General features: G+C 43.0%; 1 protein-coding gene across 2 annotated transcripts in view; it reads right to left on the reverse strand.

Annotated features, from left to right (window-relative positions):
• PLA2R1 (phospholipase A2 receptor 1) overlaps positions 1-24,477 on the reverse strand; it is a 110,633-nt gene extending 86,156 nt beyond the window's left edge. Inside the window, exons 1-3 of one of the 2 annotated variants that reach the window (XM_059394050.1) lie at positions 24,361-24,477; positions 7,092-7,475; positions 4,504-4,677 (exon numbers count right to left, since the gene is read on the reverse strand). In XM_059394050.1, coding sequence (XP_059250033.1) covers positions 4,504-4,677; positions 7,092-7,475; positions 24,361-24,475 — 673 coding nt within the window. In that variant the 5' untranslated portion in view covers positions 24,476-24,477. Of the gene's footprint in view, positions 1-4,503; positions 4,678-7,091; positions 7,476-12,653; positions 12,717-24,360 lie in introns of those variants that run through there. The other variant, XM_059394051.1, reaches the window with a different exon arrangement.
• Positions 24,478-25,718: the final 1,241 nt, after the last annotated feature.

A 25,718-nucleotide genomic window follows, 5' to 3' on the forward strand; every position in this document is an offset into this window, starting at 1 on the left:
CAAGGGCAATCAGACCATTTCAGAGGTTATTTCAGAGGTTGATATTTTAAAAATATCTCAAACTAACTAAACATGAGTGTCCAGCTGTATAAGTTCACAATTAAGAGAGACTTAGCATGGCCCTGAATTGCTTCTAAACAAACCCAGAGAGATTCTTATATATCTCCTTGTTCCTGAAAATCAATAGTGACAGGGGTTTTATTGTATCTCTCACTACCAGTGTATTTATATATGTAATAATACTGAATTTACATTTTGCTCACTTACAATCAATTTTTTTAAAGGAAGCCTCATTTTACAATGAGATACTAACAACTTCCATTAATAAAGATGAGATACAGAAGTACAAACCTTTACTTTATTCCACTCACTCCTTTCTGTCCTAGCCACTTGTTGGCCCCATGGAAAGAGCTATCAGCTTGCTTAGATTTCAGCCTCTAACACATTATTTTGAGTTATGTTGGCCACCAGGGATCAAAAGCAACAAGAAAGGAAGAAAACTGGAAGTGTAATTTAGCACTATACAAATACTGCTGGTTGTGGTTCAGGTTAGGAGAGCTGGAAGCTAGCAGGCTGTCAAGCAGAAGAAGCTCCTGAGCTATAAGACGACGGGGGGTGAAAATCCCCAAGCACTATTATACCCAAGCTTCCACCTGGGAAACCACAATTGAATACAAGAGACAGAGGATAGTAACTGGGCTCTTCATAGAACCTCAGGGAGAATATTGTGGTTAAAAAAAATGTCAAGGGACACCTGAGGGGCTCAGTTGGTTAAGCAGCTGCCTTTGGCTCGGGTCATGATTCCAGCATCCTGGGATTGAGTCCCACATCGGGCTCCTTGCTCAGCAGGGAGCTTGCTTCTCCCTCTGCCTTTGCCTGCCATTACCTGCCATTCTGTCTGCCTGTGCTTACTCTCTCTCTCTGATAAATAAATAAAATCTTTAAAAAAAAAATGTCAAAGTCCTAGAGGAGAACAAAGGCAGTAACCTCTTCAACATCGGCCACAGCAACTTCTTTCATGACACGTCTCTAAAGGCAAGGGAAACAAAAACAAAAATGAACTTTTGGGACTTCATCAAGACAAAAAGCTTCTGCACAGTAAAGAAAACAGTCAACAAAACTAAGAGGCAACCCACGGAATGGGAGAAGATATTTGCAAATGACATAACAGATAAAGAAAGGGCTGGTATCCAAGATTTATAAAGAGCTTTTCAAACCCAACTCCCAAAAAACAAAAAGTCAAGTCAAAAAATGGACAGGAGACATGAACAGACATTTCTCCAAAGAAGACATACAAATGGCTAACAGACACATGAAAAAAATGTTCAACATCATTAGCCATCAGGGAAATTCAAATCAAAACCACATTGAGATACCACTTTACAACAGTTAGAATGGAAAAAATTAACAAGGCAGGAAACAACAAATGTTGGAGAGGATGTGGAGAGAGGGGAACCTTCTTCCACTATTGGTGGGAATGCAAGCTGGTACAGCACTCTGGGAAAACAGCACGAAGTTTCCTCAAGAAGTTAAAAATAGAACTACCCTATGACCCAGCAATTGCACTACTTGGTATTTATCCCTAAGATACAGATGTAATGAAAAGAAGGGGCTCATGCACACCAATATTCATAGAAGCAATGTCCACAATAGTCAAACTGTGGAAGGAGTCAAGATGCCCTACAACAGATGAATGGATAAAGATGATGTGGTTCATATATACAATGGGATATTACTCAGCCATCAGAAAGGATGAATACTCACCATTTGCATTGACACGGATGAACGGGAGGGTGTTATGGGTGAAATAAGTCAAGCAGAGAAAGACAATTATCATATGGTTTCACTTGTATGTGGAACATAAGGAATAGCACAGAGAATATTAGGGGAAGGAAGGAAAAACGGAAGAGGGGAAATCAGAGGGGGAGATGAATCATGAGAGGCTGTGGACTCCAGGAAACAATCTGAGGGTTTCAGAGGGGAGTGGGAGAAGGTGATGGGGCAGCCCAGTGATGGGTATTAAGGAGGGCACATGATGTAATGAGCATTGGGTGTTATACGCAAATAATGAATCATGGAACACTACATCAAAAACTAATGATGTGCTGAATGGTGATTAACATAACATAAAAAAATTTTTTTTAATGTCCCCGGTATTAGGGCCAGTGAAATACATGTTAATGTTATTGGTATTGGTTTACTTTGTATTTATTTTTAAAGATTTTACTTATTTATTTGAGAGAGAGCGCGCATGAGTGGGGAGGATGGGCAAAGAGAGAGGGAGAAGCAGACTTCCTCCTGAGCGGGGAGCCTGATGTGGGGCTGGATCCCAGGATCCTGGGATCATGACGTGAGTAAAGGCAAACAAACGCTTAACCCACTGAGCCACCCAGGCGCCCCTTCCCCAGTCTCTCTTGCATCTCTTCCTTCATCACATCTCACACTCCAAAAACTGAGGGGTTAAAACCAGCACTGGGCCTTCAGGATCCCTAACCTCTGTGTTAAAGTCTTCACTTGGATCGGTCAATAGTCCATACCGTATTAGTTGTTTAATGTCTTAATATCAGCATATAGATGTATGTTGTACAGAATTATCTGCATACTGTGAATTGTCTGATGAAGAATTATCTGCAGGGGCACCTAGGTGGCTCAGTTGTTAAGTGTCTGCCCTCAGCTCAGGTCATGATCCCAGGGCCCTGGGATTGAGCCCCTGCATCTGGCTCCCTGCTGGGCGGGAAGCCTGCTTCTCCCTCTCCCACTCCCTTTGTCTCTGCTCCCTATATCTCTGTGTCTCTCTCTGTCAAATAAATAAATGAAATCTTAAAAAAAAAATTATCTGCAACAGGATCATTTGGGTTACTTGTCAAAAACGCAGATGCTTGGGTACCACACACTGGACACACTCCATCTCTCAGAGAGGGGCCAGGATATGTATTGTTAACTATCCCCCTGGTGATTCTAGAATATCATATCAAATATAGTCTGTATTTTCTGGCATAGAGAAAATCTGTCTGTATTACATCTAGAGACCAAGTTCTTTGAAGGAAGGGTCCTAAGTCCTAGCACTCTTGATATTCCCCACTATGCTAACTTAGTGGTGCTGGCAGACAACAAAGAGAAGGGCTCATTGATTCAGAAGTGCATACTGAAAGGCTAAGTTAGCTTTGATGATGGTATATGTTGATGCTGATGGCAATGGCTAATTCTGGTGAGAGCTTACTGTGTACCAGAAATACATGTACCTTAGATGCATCATCAAATTGGATCTCAATAATCCTAAAAGGTTATTACCTCCATTTGTATGACAAAGAAACAGACATTTAAGATCTCATCATTGAAGGGAAACAGACTGCAAGCTTGGTCTGTCTGACTTCAGAGCCTGTACTCTCTTATTCACTAAGCCAAATTTGGTCTTAGATTAGAAAACAATTCTACAGATAACTTCTAAATCACATTCTTTGGAATTCGTTTCTTCACTTTGCTTCTGTTTCACATTTACTTGTTGTATTTTGTCATATATATGGCAATATATATGGAGGGGAGGTAGGCAAGGAAGGGGAGATAGTAGGAGCTATACTCTCTGATTTGCAGGAACCAAGGTGAAGGACACAGAATATAGAAAGTAGAAAGTATAGGCACACCTGGGTGGTCAGTCGGTTGAACATCTGATTCTTAACTTAGATCATGATCTCAAGGTAGTGAGACTGAGCCCTGAGTTGGGCTCCACACTGGACATGGAACCTGCTTAAGATTTTTTCTCTCCTTCCCCCTTTGTCTATCCCTCTTCTCTCTCTTCTCTTAGAAAAAAAAAAAAAAAAGTAGAAGGTATATATAAATATTCTTCACTATTTAGCAGCTATTGGAAAACTTTTCGCTAAATAAAAATAAAATAATAAAGTACTAACTGAAAAAAAGTTAGAACATTGCAGCTGTCAGATTTTGAGGTTATAGCTAGAAATTGAGCAATAAGAGGGAACTCAAGATGAGAACTCATTGTTGAGAAATAATGTGGGCAATTGCGATTTTAGAAAGTTCAACCGGGGACTAGCTGATCCCTGGACCTGACAATAGGCAAGACAAGCAGTCTGGACATGGGAGAAATTAAGGCAGCTTATAGGAGGGGGTGGGGTGAAAGTAGAAATAAAGAACAAGTTTTATATGCATTTAGGTTTGTTTTGACATATTTTGCCTGGAAGCTGGGATTAATGAGTGCACGGAGTGTTATAATTTCATTCTGGTTAAAGCATCCTTACTTATGCACTGAGCTTAATGAAGAATGGCTAATTAACATCTTTTGAACATAAGCGGAAAAAAAGAATATACATCAGAATTGTCTTTTCAAGGCAAAACAAACATAAAATCAAAATCTGGATAAATGGAATCAGAGTGCTTATTCAGACTTCAATCTACCAATCCTGGTGCTTTTTTTAAAAAATACAGATAACTTTCTAATCATGCTTGATTCATTCATGACATATGGGGAAAACTAGATCTTATTCTTACTGGAATCTGGGCAAAATCCCCACTTCTCATCTCGTTCATATCGACTGGTTGTAGCACACCACAGTAAGTCATCTTCCCGCCCTTCCCGGGTGCATTCATGATGCCATTGTTGGTTATACTGGAAGGGAAACATGCATGGTGTCCCGTGGGCATTCCCTTTGATTGTGTACAAATCTAGAAAAAAAAAAAGACAAAGTCATATAAGCATATGTCAACTTTATCTTTGGGAACAGTCATTTAGTGAATGTGCTTTTTATTGACTGAGATCCTATACAATGGGTAAGGCCCTTGTTATTCCACAGAGAATTCTTGGGGCCTCACTGTCTAGTGTATGTGAAGGTACAAGGGTAAGTGCTGGCTTCAGAGCACGTGCTGATAAACAGGTTCTTTACCTATTTCCTGCCTGTTTATTTACAATGGTGCCCCCACACAGTAGCACACATATTTATCAGTGGATGAGAAGGAAAATTAAATGAAGATTTACTTAAAATACCTTCTGGCCCCCTAATACATCAGGGATCAGCATCTGAACCTCAAGAATTATATAGGTACTTATGAATTCATTCATTCAACAGATATTTGTTGGACATTTAATGTGCCTAGCACTGGGGATGTTCTAGAGAGCAAACCTGCACATGTTCCCTTTCATATGGAGCTTCTGTCCTAGAGGGGAGAGATGAAGAGAAAACAAGTGTACAAGCAAACATATAATTTCAGATTGTGGTAAGTGCCATGAAGGAAAACAAAGCAGGGCAGAAGGCAGAACAGCTGTGCGTGTGTGTGTGTTTGAAGGATGGAGGAGCACTATTGTAGAGAGGGCTGCCCATGAAGGCTTCTCTGAATAAGAACTGGACAAGATGCAAGTCTTGGCAGAAGAGTTGTTCTGGTGGGTGGAACAGCAAATATGGAGGGCCTGTGACAAGAGTGTGTGGGGGGTGGATGGGGAAGAGCAAGAAGGTGTAAAAGGAAGTAGCACTGGGGATGAGCTGGAGCGTCAGCTCACAGAGGTCCAGCTCTGCCACATTATGGATTTGGGCCTTTGCTGTGAGATCGTGGGAAGTCAATAGTGGGTTTTGAATGGAAAAATGACATAGTCAGATTGCCATTTTAAAAGAGTAACTCAGGGTGTAGTGTGGCAAACCAAACCGACATGGGGAGAGGGGAAAATGGGATGACTAGCTAGGAGGCCTCTACAAGAGTCTAGGAGAGAGGAGTATGAGGAGGTGACCTGTTGGCTGCTCTCTCAGAGTATTACAATAATCAGGTATCCTTGGCCTTGAGCATGACTCAACTAGGGCTTTCAAGGGGGAGGGGCATCTGGGCCACCCTCAGTTGAGGGGATCTTGGAGCAGAAGGTCCAGCTGTGGAGGTTCTCCCTCCTTCGCCACAGCTGACAGGGGCTAGACATACACCACACACCACGTTGCCAGCCCTGTAGGTTTGGGCTGTTTAGGAACTACCGGTATTTCAGGATGCATCCTCTCATTTTGATCCCCTGACTTCTATTCAGTCTTCCCCTGAGTGTGTAGGAAATGTGAGTATATGGCTAAAAAACTAACATAAAGCAAAATATTACGTTTTTCCTTAGAACTGAAGACTATTCAGAGTGCCAGCTTACAGCAATTGCTTATTAGTAGGGAGTCCTGAAAATGGCTTGCTCTTGGCTCTTTTTTTATTCATTTATTGTAGGTACAAAAGAAAGTCTTGCTTTAGATCTTAGGAGTCTCTTGCTCTGCTTCCCAGGACTTGTATAAAGTTCTCAGAAGGATATGCTCTTGTTAAGGCATAATTCTATAGAGCACCATGAGGTCAGGGGCCACATCTGTCTTGTTGGCTTGTGTAAATTAAATGGCCAGCACTGTACCCAAGAAATAGTCAGTGTTTAATAACTACGTGAAAGAAGGGTGGACGAGTGAATGAAGAGAGCTACAGAACAAAATCTGAGACTGGTTTGAGGTTTCAGAATTTATGCCATTTTCTTTGCCTTTTTTTTTTCTGCTCAAAATGCCCAAATTATAGAACTACGGAGAAGGAAAACCCCCACTCCTGAAACATGCTTTCCCACCCCTTGACACATGCCAATGGCTCCTGACAGTAGTCTGTGGTTTATCTTTAAATGCCTTGTCCACAACCATCATGTGGATGCCAGTGAGGAGGCTTTGAGGTGCTCTGTGGACACACTCACACATGGTGCTGAGTTTCTACAACAAGAGAAATGGGAGCAGGAGAGGTTCTTCTCTCCATCCTGACAAGTCTTTACTTCAAAGACCTATTCTTCCCACCTTTATTTTTTCCTCTTCCAGCCTTCTATTCTTTCTCCTCCTTTCCACTGATTCCCAGAGTTATTTAAGTGGTTTCTTCCCTAATATCTTTAAATTTCGAGTTTTGCTTCTTTAGCAGCATATAGAAAGCCCATTCCAGGACTCCGGTAATCCCTTTATAATAAGCAAGTAAGCAACTAAAATGTGTTTAGACATCCCTTCAGGCTCTGGGTGCTGTCATATAATATAATTTACAAATCTTTACTTAGGGGCAAACCTTCTAAATATAACGTTTCATGAGTACTTTTATTTAATTATTTTTTTCACCTTTGTGCAGATATTCACAAATGCTTCCACCATCTGACATATAGGAAATCCACTTGTGAAGATATTTCCTTGAGACCACAAGCATGTTGTTGTGGTTCACCTGCACCATGTACTGGAGAGGGCCGGTGATCATGTTCCTGTTACAGCGCCATCTCAAGGAAACGTGAGTGGAATCACACTCGTATAAGCTCAATGGCTGCTCTGGATTAGATAAATTCAGGCCTAGGCAGCCACTGCCCCCTAAGTTAAAGAGGCGGTGGTTTGAAACCCATTTCCACAGCATGTGCTCGCTGAGTAGTTTGCAGTTCTCCAAGGTTAGTACAGATTTGCCTCCTTGAATGCATTTCTTGAGGTTTTCACTCTGGATAACAAATATTCCTTTATCTGAAACAACAAAAGAGAAAACATGGCATGCAACGTCCATATATCATTAACTACTGTCATGAGGATCCCAGAGAGCATGTCTATATGTTGCCATATGTCACAATTTATAGCCATGTGGAACAGATCTGGAGTTGATCTGGTCCACCAGAAGAGCATTTTTTGCACAAAACAGAAGGGTTTCCTGGGAAACAAAATGGATTTGTTGGAATTAATGAGAAGGTGATCTAAGACCTCCATGGCTGTACTGTAGCAAAGGCTGCCGGTTGATCCGTGGGCGAGTGGTATTATGGTGAAGGCGCGCACCACAACTGGGTAGAGAGCGGGGATTGATAATATTACCCAGGGCTAAATGGAAGGGACACTGTGTGCCCAGAGGTATGGTGTCCCTTTGGTTTTCTTCAGGCAAGTGCATGAGTACTAGAAACCTACCAGCTGAATCAAGGGTCACTGAAATGAAAAGTTCTACCATCAAATCCTACAGAAAAACAAAAGGGTTTAATTGAAGTGTGGTTTTGTGTCTTGATACAAGATGCAATGCTGGTGGGAAAGAAGCCTCTCCACATTTGTTCTCTGTGCTGGGTCCACGTGGAGTGAAAAAGTGGGGACATTTGCTGTGGGATGGCCTCTTCACAAGAGCAGCCTTGGTGGGTGGGACCAGCAATAGATGGATGCCCAGGACATGACCTCAGACCTGGCACCATGTGAAGATACCTGGGGGATGACAGAGCAATATGGCAGTGGCCAAGCCACATAGGCCACAGGGAGATATCTAGAGAAAGTAGGATTTTCTGACACTTTTATGAGCCTCTAACCCCCTGGAGCCAGAAGAGATCTAAGTGAATTTCCTGTGGAAGAGCTGGTGGTGCCCATGGGTGTTAGCTACCTGTCTGCTATCGGACTATACCTCAAGTCACTGGTCTGGAAAACGCCTGTTATACAATTATGAACTTGTCCTCTCATAGGGTTTTGGAGGTAGAAATCCTGTCTAATTTCTTCAGTCTAAGCACAGAATGTAGTGAGTACATTATAGAAGTTCAATAAATGCTTGATATTGATTAAGTGTGCTGGTAGTTACATAGTCGCACCTGCAGAGGCTGGCAGGACTTGGTTTCCTGAGTCCCTCAGCTCAGAATGTCTGGTCGGGTTCAAGAGCTCTTTTGTTCTCTCATTAGATAGGGTCCCTTCTTATATTTTACCTCCTGTCCGTTCTTTAAAAATCTGAAGGGACCTTATCAGCTTTCCTTAAAATGGCTGTGGCTTAGGGCAATTTGTGTTGTGTGACAGGAGGAGGTCTTATAGAGATTTGGGACAGTGCAGAACAAGCTTCCTTGTGCATCAGTTCATGGGGACTGTGTTTTGTTTTGGTAAAAGTTCTTTTATTTTTTTCCAAAGTTCCTTAGGCCAACAACTGACTTACAGTACCCAAAATCACTTATGATGTTGTTTAAAAAAAGATTGTCAATGTATTAATTAAAGCTATACCTCATTTAATAATTGATAACCTCACTTATAACCATAATTTGAGGAGTTGAATTAGTTGTCAGAAAATTGCTTTGATCATCATATATCAGAGCAAAAGAGAAGTGAGTGTGTGCTTGGGTGAGGGAAGAGAATGAATGGTTTTAGGGAGATTTCATTTAGATCAGGAAATTTGTTTTCCTAATGAAGACCATGTCTATATGGCTATTATTAATAGTCATTCAAGATCAAATCTATCCCTTGCCAATATGATGTGGATTCTGATAATTAACCTTTTCTCCAACTCTCTTTTTCATGACCGAGTAGAAGGTCCACCTTAATTTCTTTTGTAATCTACTAATTACTTTCTAGCTAGCCCACTGTTTCATTAATTTTTCACTAAAGGATAATTATTTTACTGTAATTGTTTGGTAGGTTAGCATCTATCTCAAATACATGTTCAAATATAGCTACCTACTTACTGGCTGGATCTCAGCCCCCAGGGCCTCAGTTTATACACCTAAGATGGGTAGACAGATGAGTGGTTGAGGGCTCTCAATCAGGCAGACTAGTCTGGAACTCTGGGCAAATTTTTAATCTCAGTGAGACTACCCTTTCCCTTTTGAACTGGGAGCATGTGTGATACTGCTCTCACAGGGATACTAAAAGCATTCCATTAAATTAACCCATGGACAGCACATCACACACCACTTTGGCATAGGAAGACTTAAGCAAGTCGATGTTGTTATTATTGTTACCATCATCCCTTTGGCTTCCCAAAGCCTCTTATTATGCAGAGGCAACTGTAGATCTGATTGAACACCTGAAGAGTGCTAAGTTGAGCATCTCCAAAGACTTCTATCATTACCAGAAAAATTCATTTTTACTCTAGCTTTTGCAGCATACAGTGTGTGTAGACTTAATATGAAATAATTTTATGAAGGATAAATATGCTTCAAAAGCCAGAAAACAAAATTCTTGTCTGTTTGTTCAAATATATGTGCAGTCATGAGTTAAGAGTCTTAATCTGTTCATCTTCTACACTAGTATCCACCTGTGAAGTCTATACTGCAGTTCTCTTAAAAGACAGAGAAAAACACATGATGTTGACAAGCAGTGTATGGGTGAGTGAATGGATGGTCTGTCAGTCAACATGGAAATTGTATGTCACTAAAATTTTGGGTGAATAAATAACATTTTTAAATGTTCAAATTTTTAAATGTTATGAGAAAAGGAGTGCTAGAACCGGAGCTTCCATAGTTACACCAGTGATCATAAAAATACCCTTCTGGAGCAGAAGATATTTGACAAACTTAATCCCACGCTGCTCCCTTTTGGAGTGTTAATATGTTTTCATGCCCAGCTGCCTTCAGAATGTAGCTTTGGAAAAGTTCCTCAGAATGTATCATAAACAAGTAGTTCTGGCTTAACAATAACAATAAATATGCCATCTCCAAAAGAATACTATGCCATAGGAAGCTAAAAAATGATCCAATCCCATTTTCCCATTAAACTATAATAGAATCTGGTCCTGGCACCATTAATCTCTATAAATTCACTGAAGAGAAAACAATTGCTTTCACATAGACTATGAGGAGGCCCAATGTAGGTATCAATACTCTGATTATTATTATATGCAAATATGAGTTGTCTGTAAGAAAAACACAATGTGAAAAAAAGCCACCAATTCTTAGTGTCTATGGTCAGGTTTCAGAAAGGATGAAAATCAAATGTGGGAGGAATCAAGATTGATTATATATGCCAAGGACATCAGTTCTGCTTGAACACTGATTAAGTGATTAATGAAGTACTGCCAGAATTACTAAATCTCTTTGCAGTAAAATGTTATTATACTTCCTTTCATAATTATAAGTTTAAGAGGAAAGAAAGGATTGATTTACTAGAAGTAACTTATAAGCTAACTTTTATGCTGTTGGTGGGGGCGGGGAGAATCCACGGAAGACAGCGGTTCTACTTTCTACTTCTGGGTTATTTTGAGGAGGAGATCATTTTAGACCCATCCTTTGGCCCCACAGGATAACATGTAGTTTTCTAAGAAATGGGAGGAGAATTATTTCTGGATCAAATGTGGAATTTAAGTTTAAGGTCATCTTTTCATGACCACCTATAGAATATTACTACATTCTCTAAGAATTCATTGAGTGCTAACCATGTGTTAGGCACTGTGCAGGATTCCAGAGCAGAGAGCTGAATTACTTGCCTAAATATCTGTCCCTTAAAAGTATATCTATTTCTTCTGAAATCATGAGAATTCTAGTTAATGAAAAGAAGGGAATTCCATCAGTTCCAAAGAAAATATTATAACTGCATTTAAAACAGCACTTAAGGGGCGCCTGGGTGGCTCAGTGGTTTAAGCCTCTGCCTTCAGCTCAGGTCATGATCTCAGGGTCCTGGGATCAACGGGGAGCCTGCTTCCCCCTCTCTCTCTGCCTGCCTCTCTGCCTATTTGTGATCTTTCTTGGTCCATCAAATAAATAAATAAAATCTTAAAAAAACAAAACAAAACAGCACTTAGAGGCAAGTGATGATAAACAAAAGAAAATGGCCCAGAATTTAAAACACTTGACTGGATCCTCAACTAGTGTCATATGTGAGGGGGACATGGGTCCTCAGTGTCCTCAGATCATTCTGAGTGGGGACAGTGTGTGCACATGCATTCACTTTGCTCGCTTTCCGAGAAGGAGACAGAGAACATCACTGGAAGGAATGATGCCATTTGGAGACTAATTTTGCCCATAAACTCGAACCATGGACTTTAGAGCTGGGGGACTATAAAGGTTATTTCATTGAATCATTCTTTTACATTTTTAAAAATCCATTTTGTTTCCAAAGTTTAGTATCCACAATCTCAGTAAGGACTATATAGGTCTAGTTCTAGCTTTATTTACATACACTAATTTATAACCTATAAAGTAGAAAATAAACTGCTGCAGGTTGTTGCCAAACAATTTGAAGTAGGTGACTTAAAATTTCAAACAGATTTTTTTCAGTCCCTAGTATGGTATATGTTAGGAACCCTGCAGAAAGAAGAATATGTATGTCATAGTGTTTGCCCTTAAGGAATTAATGTTAACCCTGGGAGTATATCATGAAATGTACAGAAAGAATTATAACTTAATGTTGAAGTATATTTTGATGTCAGAGATATAAATAAGCACAATGAGGTAGAAGCCAGGGCTAGGAGGGATAATTTGGCTTATCAGAGAAATCTCTCTCTTTCAATCTCTCTCTCACATGCCACATGCACACACATTTTCATTCAACAGTCATTTATGAGAGACCTAACTTTTGTCACACACAGAGGTACACTGATGAACTAGCCAAGCAAGATGTCTGTTTTCATTGCAGAGAGAGAGAAAGAGGGAGTTCAGAATAGTGGAGGAGGTCTATTGGTGCATGGCTGGGGAGGTGGGCAAGGGGGCATTCTGGACAGAGCGAGTATCACCAAAGCTCAGAAGTGACAAAAATAATCAGCTCCAGGGTGAAGAGAGCCCACCTATATAAAAGACTTTGGTGGTTATAGAATATAAAGTTAGAAAGAGATGGTTTGGGGTCATTTTATGAAGAAGTTGAATTTTATTCAAAAATTTGTCTCCTATTCTTCCAATGAGAAAGAATAAGAGAAAGCATGACTGAGGTCATGGTGAAGATGAATTGGCATGGTGAATCACTCAACAAAAGCCTTTATTGAGCACTTACTGTGTGCCAAGCAGTGTTTTAGGTGCTAAGAATATAAGTGTGAGACAAACGTCCAAGTTCCTGGCCTGGCGGAGTCCTCCTTTAGATGGGATGAGACAGTCCACCACTGGAGCTGGAGCATGGTCTGGGGACTATTGCTATGATCCAGCAAGGGGACAGAAGGCCTCAATTCAGCTGGTTGTGGTGAGAAAGGAAAGGAGGGAATGGTGAGACTCCAATCACTGGAAAGAGAATTCAAAGGGGGAAAAGGAGATAAGATTTAGTGATATACAGAATACAAGGCTTCTGGAAAAGGTAGTTGCAATGACTTGTTCTCTAGTTTCAGCGTTCATTTGGCTGGTAAATGCCTGCCAATTCCTATGATACCCAAAAGGTTGGAGTCTAAAGGCTGGGGCTACTATTACAGTCTGATCCATCTGTTTAAACGTTGCTGACTGGAGGTGCCTGTAGGACATTTCACTTTCAGCACCCCTTCGGATCACCCCCACCTGACGTGGGTGCCTCCTTCTGCTTTAAACACTTCTTCTCTTAGAAATGGATGGAGGTTTGAAGTGGTGAGTGAATAAGGTAAGGTTTGAAGCACTAAGACTTGGGACGCCTGGGTGGCTCAGTTGGTTAAGCAGCTGCCTTCGGCTCAGGTCATGATCCTAGCGTCCTGGGATTGGGATTGAGTCCCACATCGGGCTCCTAGCTCAGCCGGGAGCCTGCTTCTCCCTCTGCCTCTGCCTGCCATTCTGTCTGCCTGTGCTCACTCTCTCCCCCTCTCTCTCTCTCTGATAAATAAAAAAAAAAAAAAAAAAAAGTTTGAAGCACTAAGACTTCGTTGAGGTTTCTGTACTTTTCACACAAAAAACCACTTGAAACAAGCAATAAAACAATTCCTAAAGAAATGCTCTTTTTATGGTGGATTTTAGGCAAGCAAAGGGCTTTCTGATATTCAGTGAATGCCATTATGATGGTGGCCATGTAATCCAACTACACATAAAAAGTCAGCCTCTGCGCTCCTCCACGTTAAGGGAAGTGGAAGGAAAAGTTCACACACACAGTTCACATCAAGTGCAATGCTGAAGAAAGCTATTAGGAAGCCACAGCTTGCCAAATACAATCCCGTTTCAATCTCCCACCCCATTTCCCAGGATTTAAAGCTCTTCTCCTCTACCCACCCACACAGCTGGTGCTCAGGCACTCTCTGCCCTACAGCATCTCTCGAATCAGTTAGGTTCCTTTCTGTTCTGACGGTACAGTAGTCCCTCCCCCACCCTTAGCTTCCATTTTGCTTTCAGCTGTTTCAGTTTACCCGAGGTCAACCATGGTCATGCAGAGATCTTTCTTCTGATATGTCACCAGAAGGTCACAGGTATCCTAATACTATGTTCTAATACCTATGGCTTTCACCTCACTTCATCTCATCACATAGATATCTTATTATCTCACATTAGCAAAAGAAGGGTGAGTATAGTACAATGAGGTGTTTTGAGAGACAGCCCACATTCACATAATTTTTATTACAGTATATTGTTAGTTATTTTATTTCATTATTAGTTACTGTGGTTGATCTCTTACTGTCTCTAATTTATAAATTAAACTTTATAATAAATATGTATATATAGGAAAAGCCACAGTATGTATGGGGTTTGGTACCATCTGTGGTTTCAAGCATCTACTGGGGGTCTTGGAATGTATACCCTGTGAAAAAAGGGAGACTACTGTATCTCAGTTGGGCATTGGAAGTTTCCAGAAGGTGTGGGGGGAGAGGGCATTTCTCCCCTGCAACCAATCTGAAGGTGAGCGGCATCTCTCTTGAGATGTATTGACCTTTTCTAGCTACACAAATTTGGGTTTGTCCTATCCAGTGAATGGTGGATTCCGATCTGATTGTGTTCCTTACTTAGATTACTCTGTAGCAGGAAAGGATGTTGTAAACTGCTGAATCAAGTTCTGTTCATGGCTGAATGATGCAGAAAATCTGGATTCTTAATATGACTTTCCAAGCCAATAAGCAAGGAATTTCTGATGCTTGCAGCATGTGCATTGTACGTGAAAGAACAGTCCTGCAGAACAAAGTGGAAAGTGTGCCTGTCCCTCCTGGCCCTCTCTGCATGAATATTTGCATTTTACCCCAAATGCATCTGAGATTTGGTGTTTGTCTCTTAATCTGACAGCACCTAACAGAGCCTGTGGCTGCCTCTCAATTGCCTTCTATTAATCAACTAAGGGTAAATTACATTTTAAAATATTCCCTTATCCTTCTGCAGAACTTCCGTTTCTTCATCTGCCCTAGCACTGTCCTTGATTTTGAGCTTGCTTTATTTTCCTACAGCTTCTGAACCTGGATAATCATCACCTCCACAGGCCCAGGGGATCCCTCTTGCTAAATCCTTTTATGTGTTCTCTCCCCTTTTCTCTCTAATCTTCCCAAATCGCCACTCCCAGTTCCACGGGGGGCATACAATACTCCTTCTCACATGAGGGAAACATGAAACCCAGCTAATCAGCTCCACTGGCCCCAGTTTTGTGGGGATTCGAATTGCCTGTTACCAACCCCTGTGTGAAGTAGGTTAACCCTTTTAGACTGTCCTTGCCACTCTCTGCTTACTCACATCCCCTCCTGTCCCTTCCTCTCCCCCATCCTCATTTAGCAGCGCCTGATCCTTGCAGAAAATCTCATCTCTTCTGAAGTTCTTCGCTTTATCTCTCTGTATCTTACCAGTGAATTCTTAAACTGAGTTGAAAACCTTCCTCTTCCTTTAGCTTTTAGTCTGTCCCTCCATCATTTTGCCTTTAACTTGAAAGTACCTAGTAGACATTGTTGGTATAAAAATCATTATTCATAGCAGCTCTGTTATCGTCTTATAGACTGTTGAAAATATGCCATCTCAGTCCCCAGGAAGCCTCGCTACAAAGAGCAAGTTACAGCAAGACACAGTAAGACAGAACATAGTTAAACTTCCCTCACAAATGCATGCCCGTTGAAGCCCTGGGGATATGATTCAGAGACTGGGTCACCAAAACAAACAGAAACAGAGGACAACTCCACCAACAACTAAAACAACCCAGGAAAGGATGTGACATTGTTGAATACAAAAGTATTTACTCGAGCTCATCTACCTTAGTTACTTTATGGGGCACCTGGGTGGCTCAGTGGGTTAAGGCCTCTGCCTTCGGCTCAGGTCATGATCCCAGGGTCCTGGGGCGGAGCCCTGCATCAGACTCTCTGCTCAGCAGGGAGCCTGCTTCCCGCCCCCCTCCCCACCTGCCCCTCTGTCTACTTGTGATCTCTATCTGTCAAATAAATTCATAAAATCTTAAAAAAAAAAAAAAAAAAGAATATACCCATTTCAGAAAAATATACATTTACTTAACTGGAAGATAGAAATTAACACAAACACAAAAACAACTTCCAATGGTAGAGGGAGTGTTAGACCCTGACTAGTTTGCTAGGGCTGCAATAACAAAGTACCACGAACTGAATGACTTCATAGAAATGTATTGGCGCCCCCGATTTGGAGACTAGAATTAAATAATCAAGGTGTCAACAGGATTGGCCCCATCTGAGCCTGTGAGAGAAGGCTCTGTTCCAGGCTCCTTCCTTGGCTTGTGGATGGGTGTCTTCTCCCTGTGCCCCTTCATTTCATCTACTCTAGATGCTTATTTCTGTGTCCCAATTTCCCCTTCTTGTAAGGACACCAGTCATATAAATAGTCTACCCTAATCACCTAATTTTAACTTAATTACCTCCATAAAGGCCCTATCTCCAAATAAGGTCTCATTCTGAAGTAATGGGGTTTAGAAATTCAGCCTACAAATTTTGAGTCCCCATGCTTCTGATCAGGTTGGCTACCTTCTTTGCTGGCTACCCAAAGTAAGATAAAAATGTGGTGTCCTGCCTGGGGTAGGGAAGTCAAGTCAATCTCCACTTCCTGTGAGCCTACAAGGGATTGCAGCCTCTGCTGCAATACGCCTGCTGCTGTCAGGCTAGCGGGGATAGCCAGGGCCTTGCTCCTCCCTGAGATGCCACTGGCCTTCCACTAGCAGACCCCAGTCCTCCTGTCTCCCAACCTGAACACAGTCTGTTGGCACAGTAGATGGAGGGTAGGAGTGGGGAGGCAGCGGCTTAGAACCCATCCAGGGGATCTGGGGGGGGGGAGGTACGTCAGTGGATGTGACACAAGTGGGACTGAGCTTGAGCTGAGGCTTCTAGCTTCCGGCTCATGCTCTGTTGTCCCATGAGCTTTCATGCCTAAAGCACAAATTCAGAGATTAAAATTATTAAGGATTACAAGACTCTTAAACCACAGAACATTAAACACCAAGTGCAATGCCCTGCTGAGGACAGCACTCTGTGTGTGTCTTCATTGGCCACATGCCCATGAGCCCACCCTGTTCTTACCTAAACAAATCTACCACTACAGAAGAACTTTGGCAAAAAACAGAGCACACTGCTTTTATGGCAGAACTGCTTGAAGCTGAACAGTAACTGACTTGGTTTCTCCATCTGCACAATGGGTATAGTAATAGCACTGGCTTCATAGGATCATGAAAAGGATGACCACAGTCACTATGATCACTCTATAAATTTTAATAAAAGAAAAGCAGATCTTAATGTTGAACACGGATAGTGCCAAATAAGACAACAGTGCTTTTCGTTGGACAACCACTTTGAATTTCCTCTTATATTTTCATAAGTGAAAAGGAAAATTCTCAAGAGCAGAAAGCCAAAAGCCAGAAATAGTAAAACTTCTTACAAGCGTATTTTTTTATGCTAACAAACTTTTCTTTTTTTGCATTTTTTATTATCTGGGAGGCTGAATATATTTTTAAGTTAGACATTTACTTTTTTTTAAATCAAGGTTTCATTTAAATTCCAGTGAGTTAACACACAGTGTACTATTAGATTCAGAGGTACAATTTAGTGATTCAACATTTCCATACATCACCCAGGGCTCATCACAAGCAGAGCGCTCCTTAATCCCCATCACCAATTTCACCCACTTCCCACCTACCTCCCCCTGGTAACCATCAGTTTCTTCTTTTGTTTGTTTGTCTTGTTCTCCCCCACCCTTTATTCATTTGTTTTGTTTCCTAAATTCCACATATGAATGAAATCATACGGTATTTGTCTTTCCCTGACTGACTTATTTCACTTAGCGTGGTAGCATATTTCTTTGGAACCGTAGTATTCTAAGAATTTTATAAATTAAAAAATCATGTGGCCACACATGAAAGCAGAAACCTCTTATTTGTTTTGTTTAGCTCTGTATCACAGAACCAATTTACAGAAATTGTAATAATATTCCTCCCTTTTTCTTGAGTAACCTTTTATTAAATTTTTTCCCCTGAATGACTTAATACAGTGTTTATAAGGCATTCTTTTGTTTCTTTTATGAACTATATTTCCTTTAACTATGAATAATTAAAAAATATATAATTTATGTTCTTAGCTTTGTATTGGAACATCTCCTAAAAGGCTTTCAAGGATAATTTCTAAAAGAAAGTGGAGGCAAGGGTCTATGAATATCTCAATTATATTACTTTGATAGATCATATGAGAATTCATCACACAGGGATGAGTTTAGAAGAGGCAAAGCAAAGGAATCATTTCTTCAGAAAGCCAGATATAAATAAGCAAATTCTTAAGTCAAGAAAAGGGAAATGAGGGGACATCTGAGCCCTTAGTTTGACTCCACTGTTCTGGTCATTGGCTTGGAACCTTCACTGTGTGGTATCAGTTACTCTACCAACCAACAATAGGAAGAGTTAGAAGCTGAATGAGAAGAAGTATAGCACCAGGAAAACTGGAAGTCTATGATGACTCTTAAAGGCTCATGAGGAGAACAGCCAGCCAGAGAAGCTGGAATGAGAAAAGTTTGAAGTGGAAGAGGTTCTGAGAGGTGATGGTGAAGTCAGGAGAAACAGAATCGGGTGGTGGGAGTGATTGATAGCTGAGCAGGACAGCTAAACCAGTATCTGATCAGGCTTTTACTTAAATTCTACATCTCTAGATTAGGAGAATGGCTCATTGCCCAGGAGTGTAGGAATTGCCTACAATGTTTTTTAAAAAAATCAATAGCTTTTCTGCTTTATGAAAATATTCACTCTTACATGTAGATATACTGGTTTGGAAAAGGAGGAACTGCAGAAAACAAGAGGCTGGCTTTCTGTTCCTCCTGTCACAGAATCAAATCATGTGCTCCCATCAAACAACAAGATACAGAATGAACTATTTAATGAGCTCACAAGGCTATGGGGGGGGGTGTCTTTTGCATTAGTGCTTGAGTGCCTGATTCAGATTCCCATTTTTCAAGTTCCTATTGGTGCAAGCTCTTTAACCTTTTTCATCCATAAAGAAGGGTATGTAGTAATAGTATCTACCTCACTGTGGTGAAGGTTTAGTGTGTTAATGTATGTGAGTAATCATTCTTCAAATGTTAGGTACTATGAGGAGCAGTCAAGGGAGCCATCGTTACTGTTGTATCAGAAATGGAAGCTAAGGGAAAATCTCAGGGTCACCACGTCTCCCCACTGCTGCCTCCAGATGGTGGCTCTCATCACCCTCTGTCAGAAACTTCTCCACCATGACACACAGTCTTCCCTTCCTCAACACTGGGGTGTCCCGTCCTGACCTCTTCCTCACATTCGTTGTGACTTTGATGCCAGCAGGCTCGCAGTTCTCCTCTCCACCTCAAAGCCTTTAACTTCTGCACGGATGCCCTAACACTCTGGCCCACCATGGGTCATGGCTCATGAAAGGGTCATGATTATCAATGCATCAATTATCAAAGGAAGTAGAATGGAACAGAGTAGACGAGTAGCAGCACATTGCATGACGCAATGGTATTTTTAAAATGAAACTTTTGTTTTACACAAGTTATGTCTGTATTGCTGTGGATGCTGTGTTCCTCAACTTCCTCTGCTCCAAGGACCTTCTTCCACCTGTTCCTCCACTTCAGTGACCACACCTACAACCACACCTTCTACCTGGTCACTGCCAAGAAAGGATCCACCTCCAAAACTTGTTATTTCTATTGTATAACCACTGCCCCTTCTGTTCTGCCTTTCTCCCATGTCTCTCACTGTTTATTATTTTTAATTTTCTTCTTTTTTAACCTATATTTCTTGAGTCCAAACCTTCTGCTTCTCAGTATTCCTGCTATGAATGACTTAGCTCAGGGCATCAATGTCTTTCTTCATGAGCAGTCGATTTAATCTCTCACAGGGGCTCTTTGCTGCCTTCCATAACTACCCTCTTCAAGTCCCAAACCAGCCGTGGCATTCCTAAACTTAAAAGTGTGTTCTGGTTCCCTTTTGTCTGAACTCATGAGGTTCTTCTCAGCAATACTCAATTCATACCACCAGAATTTACTTTCCTTAAGCAGAGTTCCTCTAACCAAACTCTTCGTTTCCTCATCTCTTGCATGCATCCAAATATAGATCTGTCACAACTTCTTGTCCTGCCACAAACCCTCTTCTGGGGATTTACTCCATCACAGCCTCTGATGGAGCAGATCCGTGTATGTATCTCACACCACAGTCACAGCCTACCAGCCACGGGAAGGCCTCTAATTCAAGGGCAGAGTGCAGGGACTGGCCAGCATGCTACGACAAAGGTGGCCAGACTCCTCTCTTAGGAAATTAGGCAACTCCTCCAAGGAAGCTATGGGGGCTACACATGAAAGAGCCTGCAAGTTGAAGCAAAAGAAACCAGTCTAGAGAAAGAGAACCAAATAGGAACCAGCAAGCAGACTCAGTGGCCAGTTCTCAGTTCCCAGGAGGCTTGGCCTCACAGGAGAGCCTGTCCTTGGGTCCCTCTTCAGATCTTAGTGCCCTGATACCCAGTCTAGTGCTTGCCTGAGTGACCTCCCATGGGACATCTCTCTTTCATCCAAAAGAGCTTAGACTAGAACTTTCAGACATACTACCTAATACATGATTCTGTGCCTTTGCACACATTCTGTGCTTTCTGGAGGAAAGTTGCCTGTGTGGCAACTACCTACTTATTTTTTGGGAAAATAAATGCCCTTTTGTAGTCCACAGCCCCTCAGGCCAGTCCGTACTTAAGTCCCTACTTAAGAACTTTGCTCATTCCCTGTTATCGTAACGTCTTCTGCACTGTTTTGTAATTTTTTTGTGTTTCTTTATCTGTTTCTGGACTCTCAGCCTCTTGAGGACATATCCCGCTCATATTTATATCTCCCCAATCTGGGAGTGAGTAGCAGATTCCATTGGTTATCCATACTGTCACCCTAGAGGTCATTTACTTGAGAGAGTTCTCATACTTTCTGACTGATTCTCTGTGTCTTCTTGCCTGACAGTGCTCCATGCAGGCCAGAGACCAGGAGATTGGTGCCCCAGGAGGGACCCTGCATTAGGAAGGAATGGGAGTTGGTGGATGAATACCTCTGTTTCCTGCCCTCAGTGGGTCCACTGCATTCTCCACAGTCACTGAGAAGGGCTCCTGTGAAACTGAGCCCTTCTCATTTCCTCACTCCTTCATTGTGTCTTCTACAGTCATCTCCCAAACAAACTACTTGCATCGAAATAAATACATGTCTCAGGGATTACTTGTGGGTGAATCCAATCCTAGAAGGGAGACAAGGCACACAGTACTCAACAGATAGTGAATGAACAACTGAAGCCTTCAGCTCCTCACCTCTCTTCCTATTGGCACAGGATTTTAAGAGATGACCCTACCCCTTTACCCTAGTTCAGTCTTCTTCTAGACAGTCTCCATGGTCGTACACCTTTACCTTATCAGCTTATCAGCACCCCAACCTCCTTGGTCACTGTTCATTCAGAAAAGCCTACCTTGACTGTCTTGAAGGACTAAGACAGCCCCAGTCTCCGTCCAGTCCTGCCCCTGGGGAGATAAGTACTGCTGAGGAAAGTCTCTATTATTGGCTGGTTGAGGCCATTTCACATCATTTTCAGCTCTCAGTACAGCTTTAAAATTCTTTTATTGTCTCCGATCATTTCCTTTAGCAACTTCTACTGAGACTATGTCCACCTTTCCCCAGAGTGCCCACTCCCATCTTCATTCTCCCACTTGCCCTCCCAGTGCTGGCATCCTTAAGTGAGTGAAGTTACCAAGTTGCAGCACTTGTTAGAAGAGCTCAGTTTCCAGAATCACAGCGAGGCCTGTGTGATAGCCCACGAGAGGTGGGATATAAGCAGAAGACGTGCAGAAGTACAGTGCTGTGCACAGGGCAGTATATGATTGGTAAAGGACTGTCAACCTGTCAGAATGGTCTGGACGGACCAGAGAAAGATGGTGCTGTGGGGATACTGAAATGAAAGGACAACACTTGAGGAAGTACTATTATTTCCCCCATTTTTATATATGAAGAAACTGAGGCACAGAGAGGTGAAGTAACTTGTCCAAGGTGACATTGCTGGTACATGGTAGAGACAGGATTTGGACCCATACAGTCTGGCTCAGAGACCATGAACTTGACTATTATATGACACTGTATCTATAGACTTTTGGACACAAAAATTATTGGTAAATGAAAAGTCAGCACAAGAGCATCCATCAGCTGCCTCCCAAGACTGGGATGCTTGTAATTCATATCAATTCAATCAATAATACAGATGAAACAACTCAGATGATGGCTGTCTCAGCTCCCTTCCAATGCTAAGATTTGTTTTTTCCATCTTGGTATAGACAGGAAAAACCCAATTTCTATATTATACTAGAAACCCATCTAGATTATACTTAAATTTTTTACTGATATGGGTGATTGAAGTCAGGGAAGGGAGCCTGTGCAAGGACTGGCACATTCAGTGTCACACAGTCTCCAATGCCACACTTTCAGGGAATACCAATAACACCATTTTCATACCTGACTAATCTCTCTGCCAACTATGTCAGATTTTCAGATTTGCAAACTGTCACTTGGAATGTACAGGAGGTAGCAGATGGTTTGCCCTTGACCACTAAGATGAAGGCACTGATTAGAAACTATCTCAGGCCAGGATTTGGGTCTGCTGCTACATATATTAAGGATTAGCTCCTTAGTGCTAACTCTGGCTCAGAGGCTCACTGGTGCATTTTCTCTGTGTGGCTTGGGTACAGCTTCTGTCCTACAGACTGCTGCCCTGTTCTAGATAGCTAGTGCTCAGGCACATTTTGAAATATAAAGGAGTAAGCACTGTATGGTAAACTCTTAGTGGAGATGGATCCTACCAGGGGGTCAGATGTACATCCATAAGACCCTCCTTTCCTTTCCTTTTTTCTTTTCTTTCCCTTTCTTTCTTTCTTTCTCTCAAGATTTTATTTATTTATTTGACAGAGAGAGAGGGGGAGAGCACAAGCAAGGGGAGCAACAGACAGAGGGAGAGGCAGAAGCAGGGTCCTCTCTGAGCAGGGGATAGCCCCATGTGGGGCTCTATCCCAGAACCCTGGGACCACGACCTGGAGCTGAAGGGAGATGCTTAACTGACTGTGACACTCAAGTGTCACACACTCAAGTGACACTCAAGATGGTCCCCACAGGACCATCTTCACTGAATTTACCAAGAAGGTTAGGAGGTCTTTGATCTTCGGCCATTTTAGAGCAGGAATTACTCAACCTGTCCCTGATAAAGCCTTGTGGGAGTGCTAGGGAATACAGTCCAGAAAAGATTACCTCAAAGTTGTAGGCAGAGTATGTTGAAAAGGAAAAAAAAAAAAAAAAAAAAAGAAAGAAAGAAAGAACAATGAACTCAGGCATGGATCACACCTTGTTTTACCTGTTCTTTCCAAACTCATTCCCAAAGGTGGAGGAGGACAGAGGCTGCCTGGAGACTCCTGCTGGTTTATTTACCCCTGCCTCCCTCCTCCTCGCAGAGAGGCTTCCACTTTGGGACACCGGCCTCTCTGCCTTAGAGGCAACATGCAGGTAGTTATTCTCGGCTGTGGGCCCCGCAGGATACCCTCCCCTCATGACTACAGAGCTTTCGTGGGTCTTCTGGGTACTGGGTGCTGAGTAACTGTTTGGTGACTTGATCCAGCTGTGCACGTGGGCGGGGGGGGGGGGTGACTTTGAAGGAACTCTGGCTCACAGGCATGCCAGATGCCTTAGGAACGATCTCGTGTACTCCTCGGTGGGCCTCTGGGTATCCCACACCCACTTGTCTTAGGAGAGAAAGTAAGAGGCAGAAGATGATTGGCTTCAGTTTGCACAGTTCATGGCCTACAGAGGCTCCACGCCCCCATTTGGTCTGCAAGGTATTAACAGAAAAGATTAGGTGTTCTTTCCTGAAGAAGCAGAAGGATGGAAGCCTGGCTCGGGGCCACTGGGCAAGTGGCGGCACACATCCAGGTTTGCTTTGGGAGCGGACAAAATGGGACATCTTTTTTGGCCATCATTTATCTGAGAGATGATCATTTTGAAATGTCATTTTGCAATGGTCCCGGGCCAGAGCTTAGTCAAGTTTTGCCTTCAAGCCCAGGCCCGGCCTGTTGCCCCGCTGCCCGCGGATGCCTGGAGGATGCGGGGCTGGAGGAGTAGAATGCGGGCCAGGAAGAGTGGGATGCAATGCCATTCCGGGTGCAGGACTGGCCCATCCGCCGGCCTTCTCGGGACTAAGGAGACGCGGCCACTGTATAAATACAGTCGCCTTAGCTTCTCACCCCTTCCTGCCCCCCAGTTTCACCCCTTCCTTCTCTGCCTAACCACCTCCGCCCCCGCTGTGCGCGTCTGATTTCTTTGGCCCGGGGGACACTCACCCTGCCACGGGACGGACTCTCGGGTAAGCGCGGTCACCGCGCCCTCGGCGAAGCTCCCTGGTGCCCCCAGCAGAAGCAGCAGAGGCAGCAGAGGTAGCGACCGCAGCAGCAGCATCGCTAACCACTGGGCTCGCCGGGCGCCCAGGGTGATGGTTGCGGGGAGCCAGCGCCAAAGCCCGAGCGCCGGGGCGCGGCGCTGGAGGCGGGACCGCAGCCCGCTCGGTGATCCACGCCTCCCTGGAACTCGCCACCTCAGCCTCCCGCAGGCCCACTCTGTCGTCCCTGTCGCCACAGTGTGCGGACACTCGGGGCTCTGGGCTGGAGACCGGGAAGTTGCGGAGTTTTTCCCCCAGCCCTACTCACTCCAGCTTGGAGAAGGAGGGGGAAGAGGCGGTGGACCATCAGCCCGTCCCAGAAATTCCTGACTTAGGGGTGGGGAGAGAGGAGGGGTGAGAGGAGTTGCCCGTTGCAAGCTCCTCCCGCTTCCTGTCCCCTCTCTCCTTCCTGGGGGAGGCCGACAGGAGTTGGGGGTGAGCAAGTTGAGAATCTCTGGGACAGAAGTCTGACATCTGGGTTCGCAAACCACCCGGATTCTGGTAAACACTGCAGGGCTGGCAGCAAGCAGTTTAGAGTAAACCAAGCTACTCTCTGAACCCAGGCGCTTTGGGAGTACTCCGGACCTCCCCTCCTCTCGAAGGTGGACCATGGAGATTCGTGGGGTGCACCAGGATCCTCCCTCAAAGTACCCCAACGTTCTTCCATTAGTTGAGCTCCTTTTCTTTTTTAAATGCCGTCTCCCCACTTTCCATCTCCTGGGATCCCCAACCCAGCAAAATAGCTGGGTTAACCCACATTATAGCTGTTATCCCACTTAATAGCTGAGAAAAGCGGTGGGGAAAGGCAAAATCATTTGCTCTAGGTCTAGTAAAACTTACTCCCTAAACGAGTTAAGTAGGAAAAGACTAGAACATAGTTCTTCTAACTGTAGTCTTTTTTCCCCCTTTTTATTTTATTTTATACCTTTTCAGTGATCCAGCATTCATTGTTTATGCACCACACCCAATGTTCCATGTAATATGTGCCCTCCATAATACCCATCTCCAGGCTCACCGCCCCCCACTCCCCTCCAAAACCCTGAGTTTGTTTCTCAGAGTCCACAGTCTCTCATGGTTTGTTTCCTCTCCACTTTCCCATAAATCACCAGCCGAACACTAGAAACATTTAATATTCACGAGAACAAGCGGACATAAGACCTTTCCTAAAGAGTCATTAAGACATGAGAGGGGGGAAGGGAGCTTAAAAAAGAAGAAGAAGAAGAGGAAGAAGAAGAAGAAGAAGAAGAAGAAGAAGAAGAAGAA

Source organism: Mustela nigripes, chromosome 3 (assembly GCF_022355385.1).
Source record: "Mustela nigripes isolate SB6536 chromosome 3, MUSNIG.SB6536, whole genome shotgun sequence".
NCBI lineage: Eukaryota > Metazoa > Chordata > Mammalia > Carnivora > Mustelidae > Mustela > Mustela nigripes.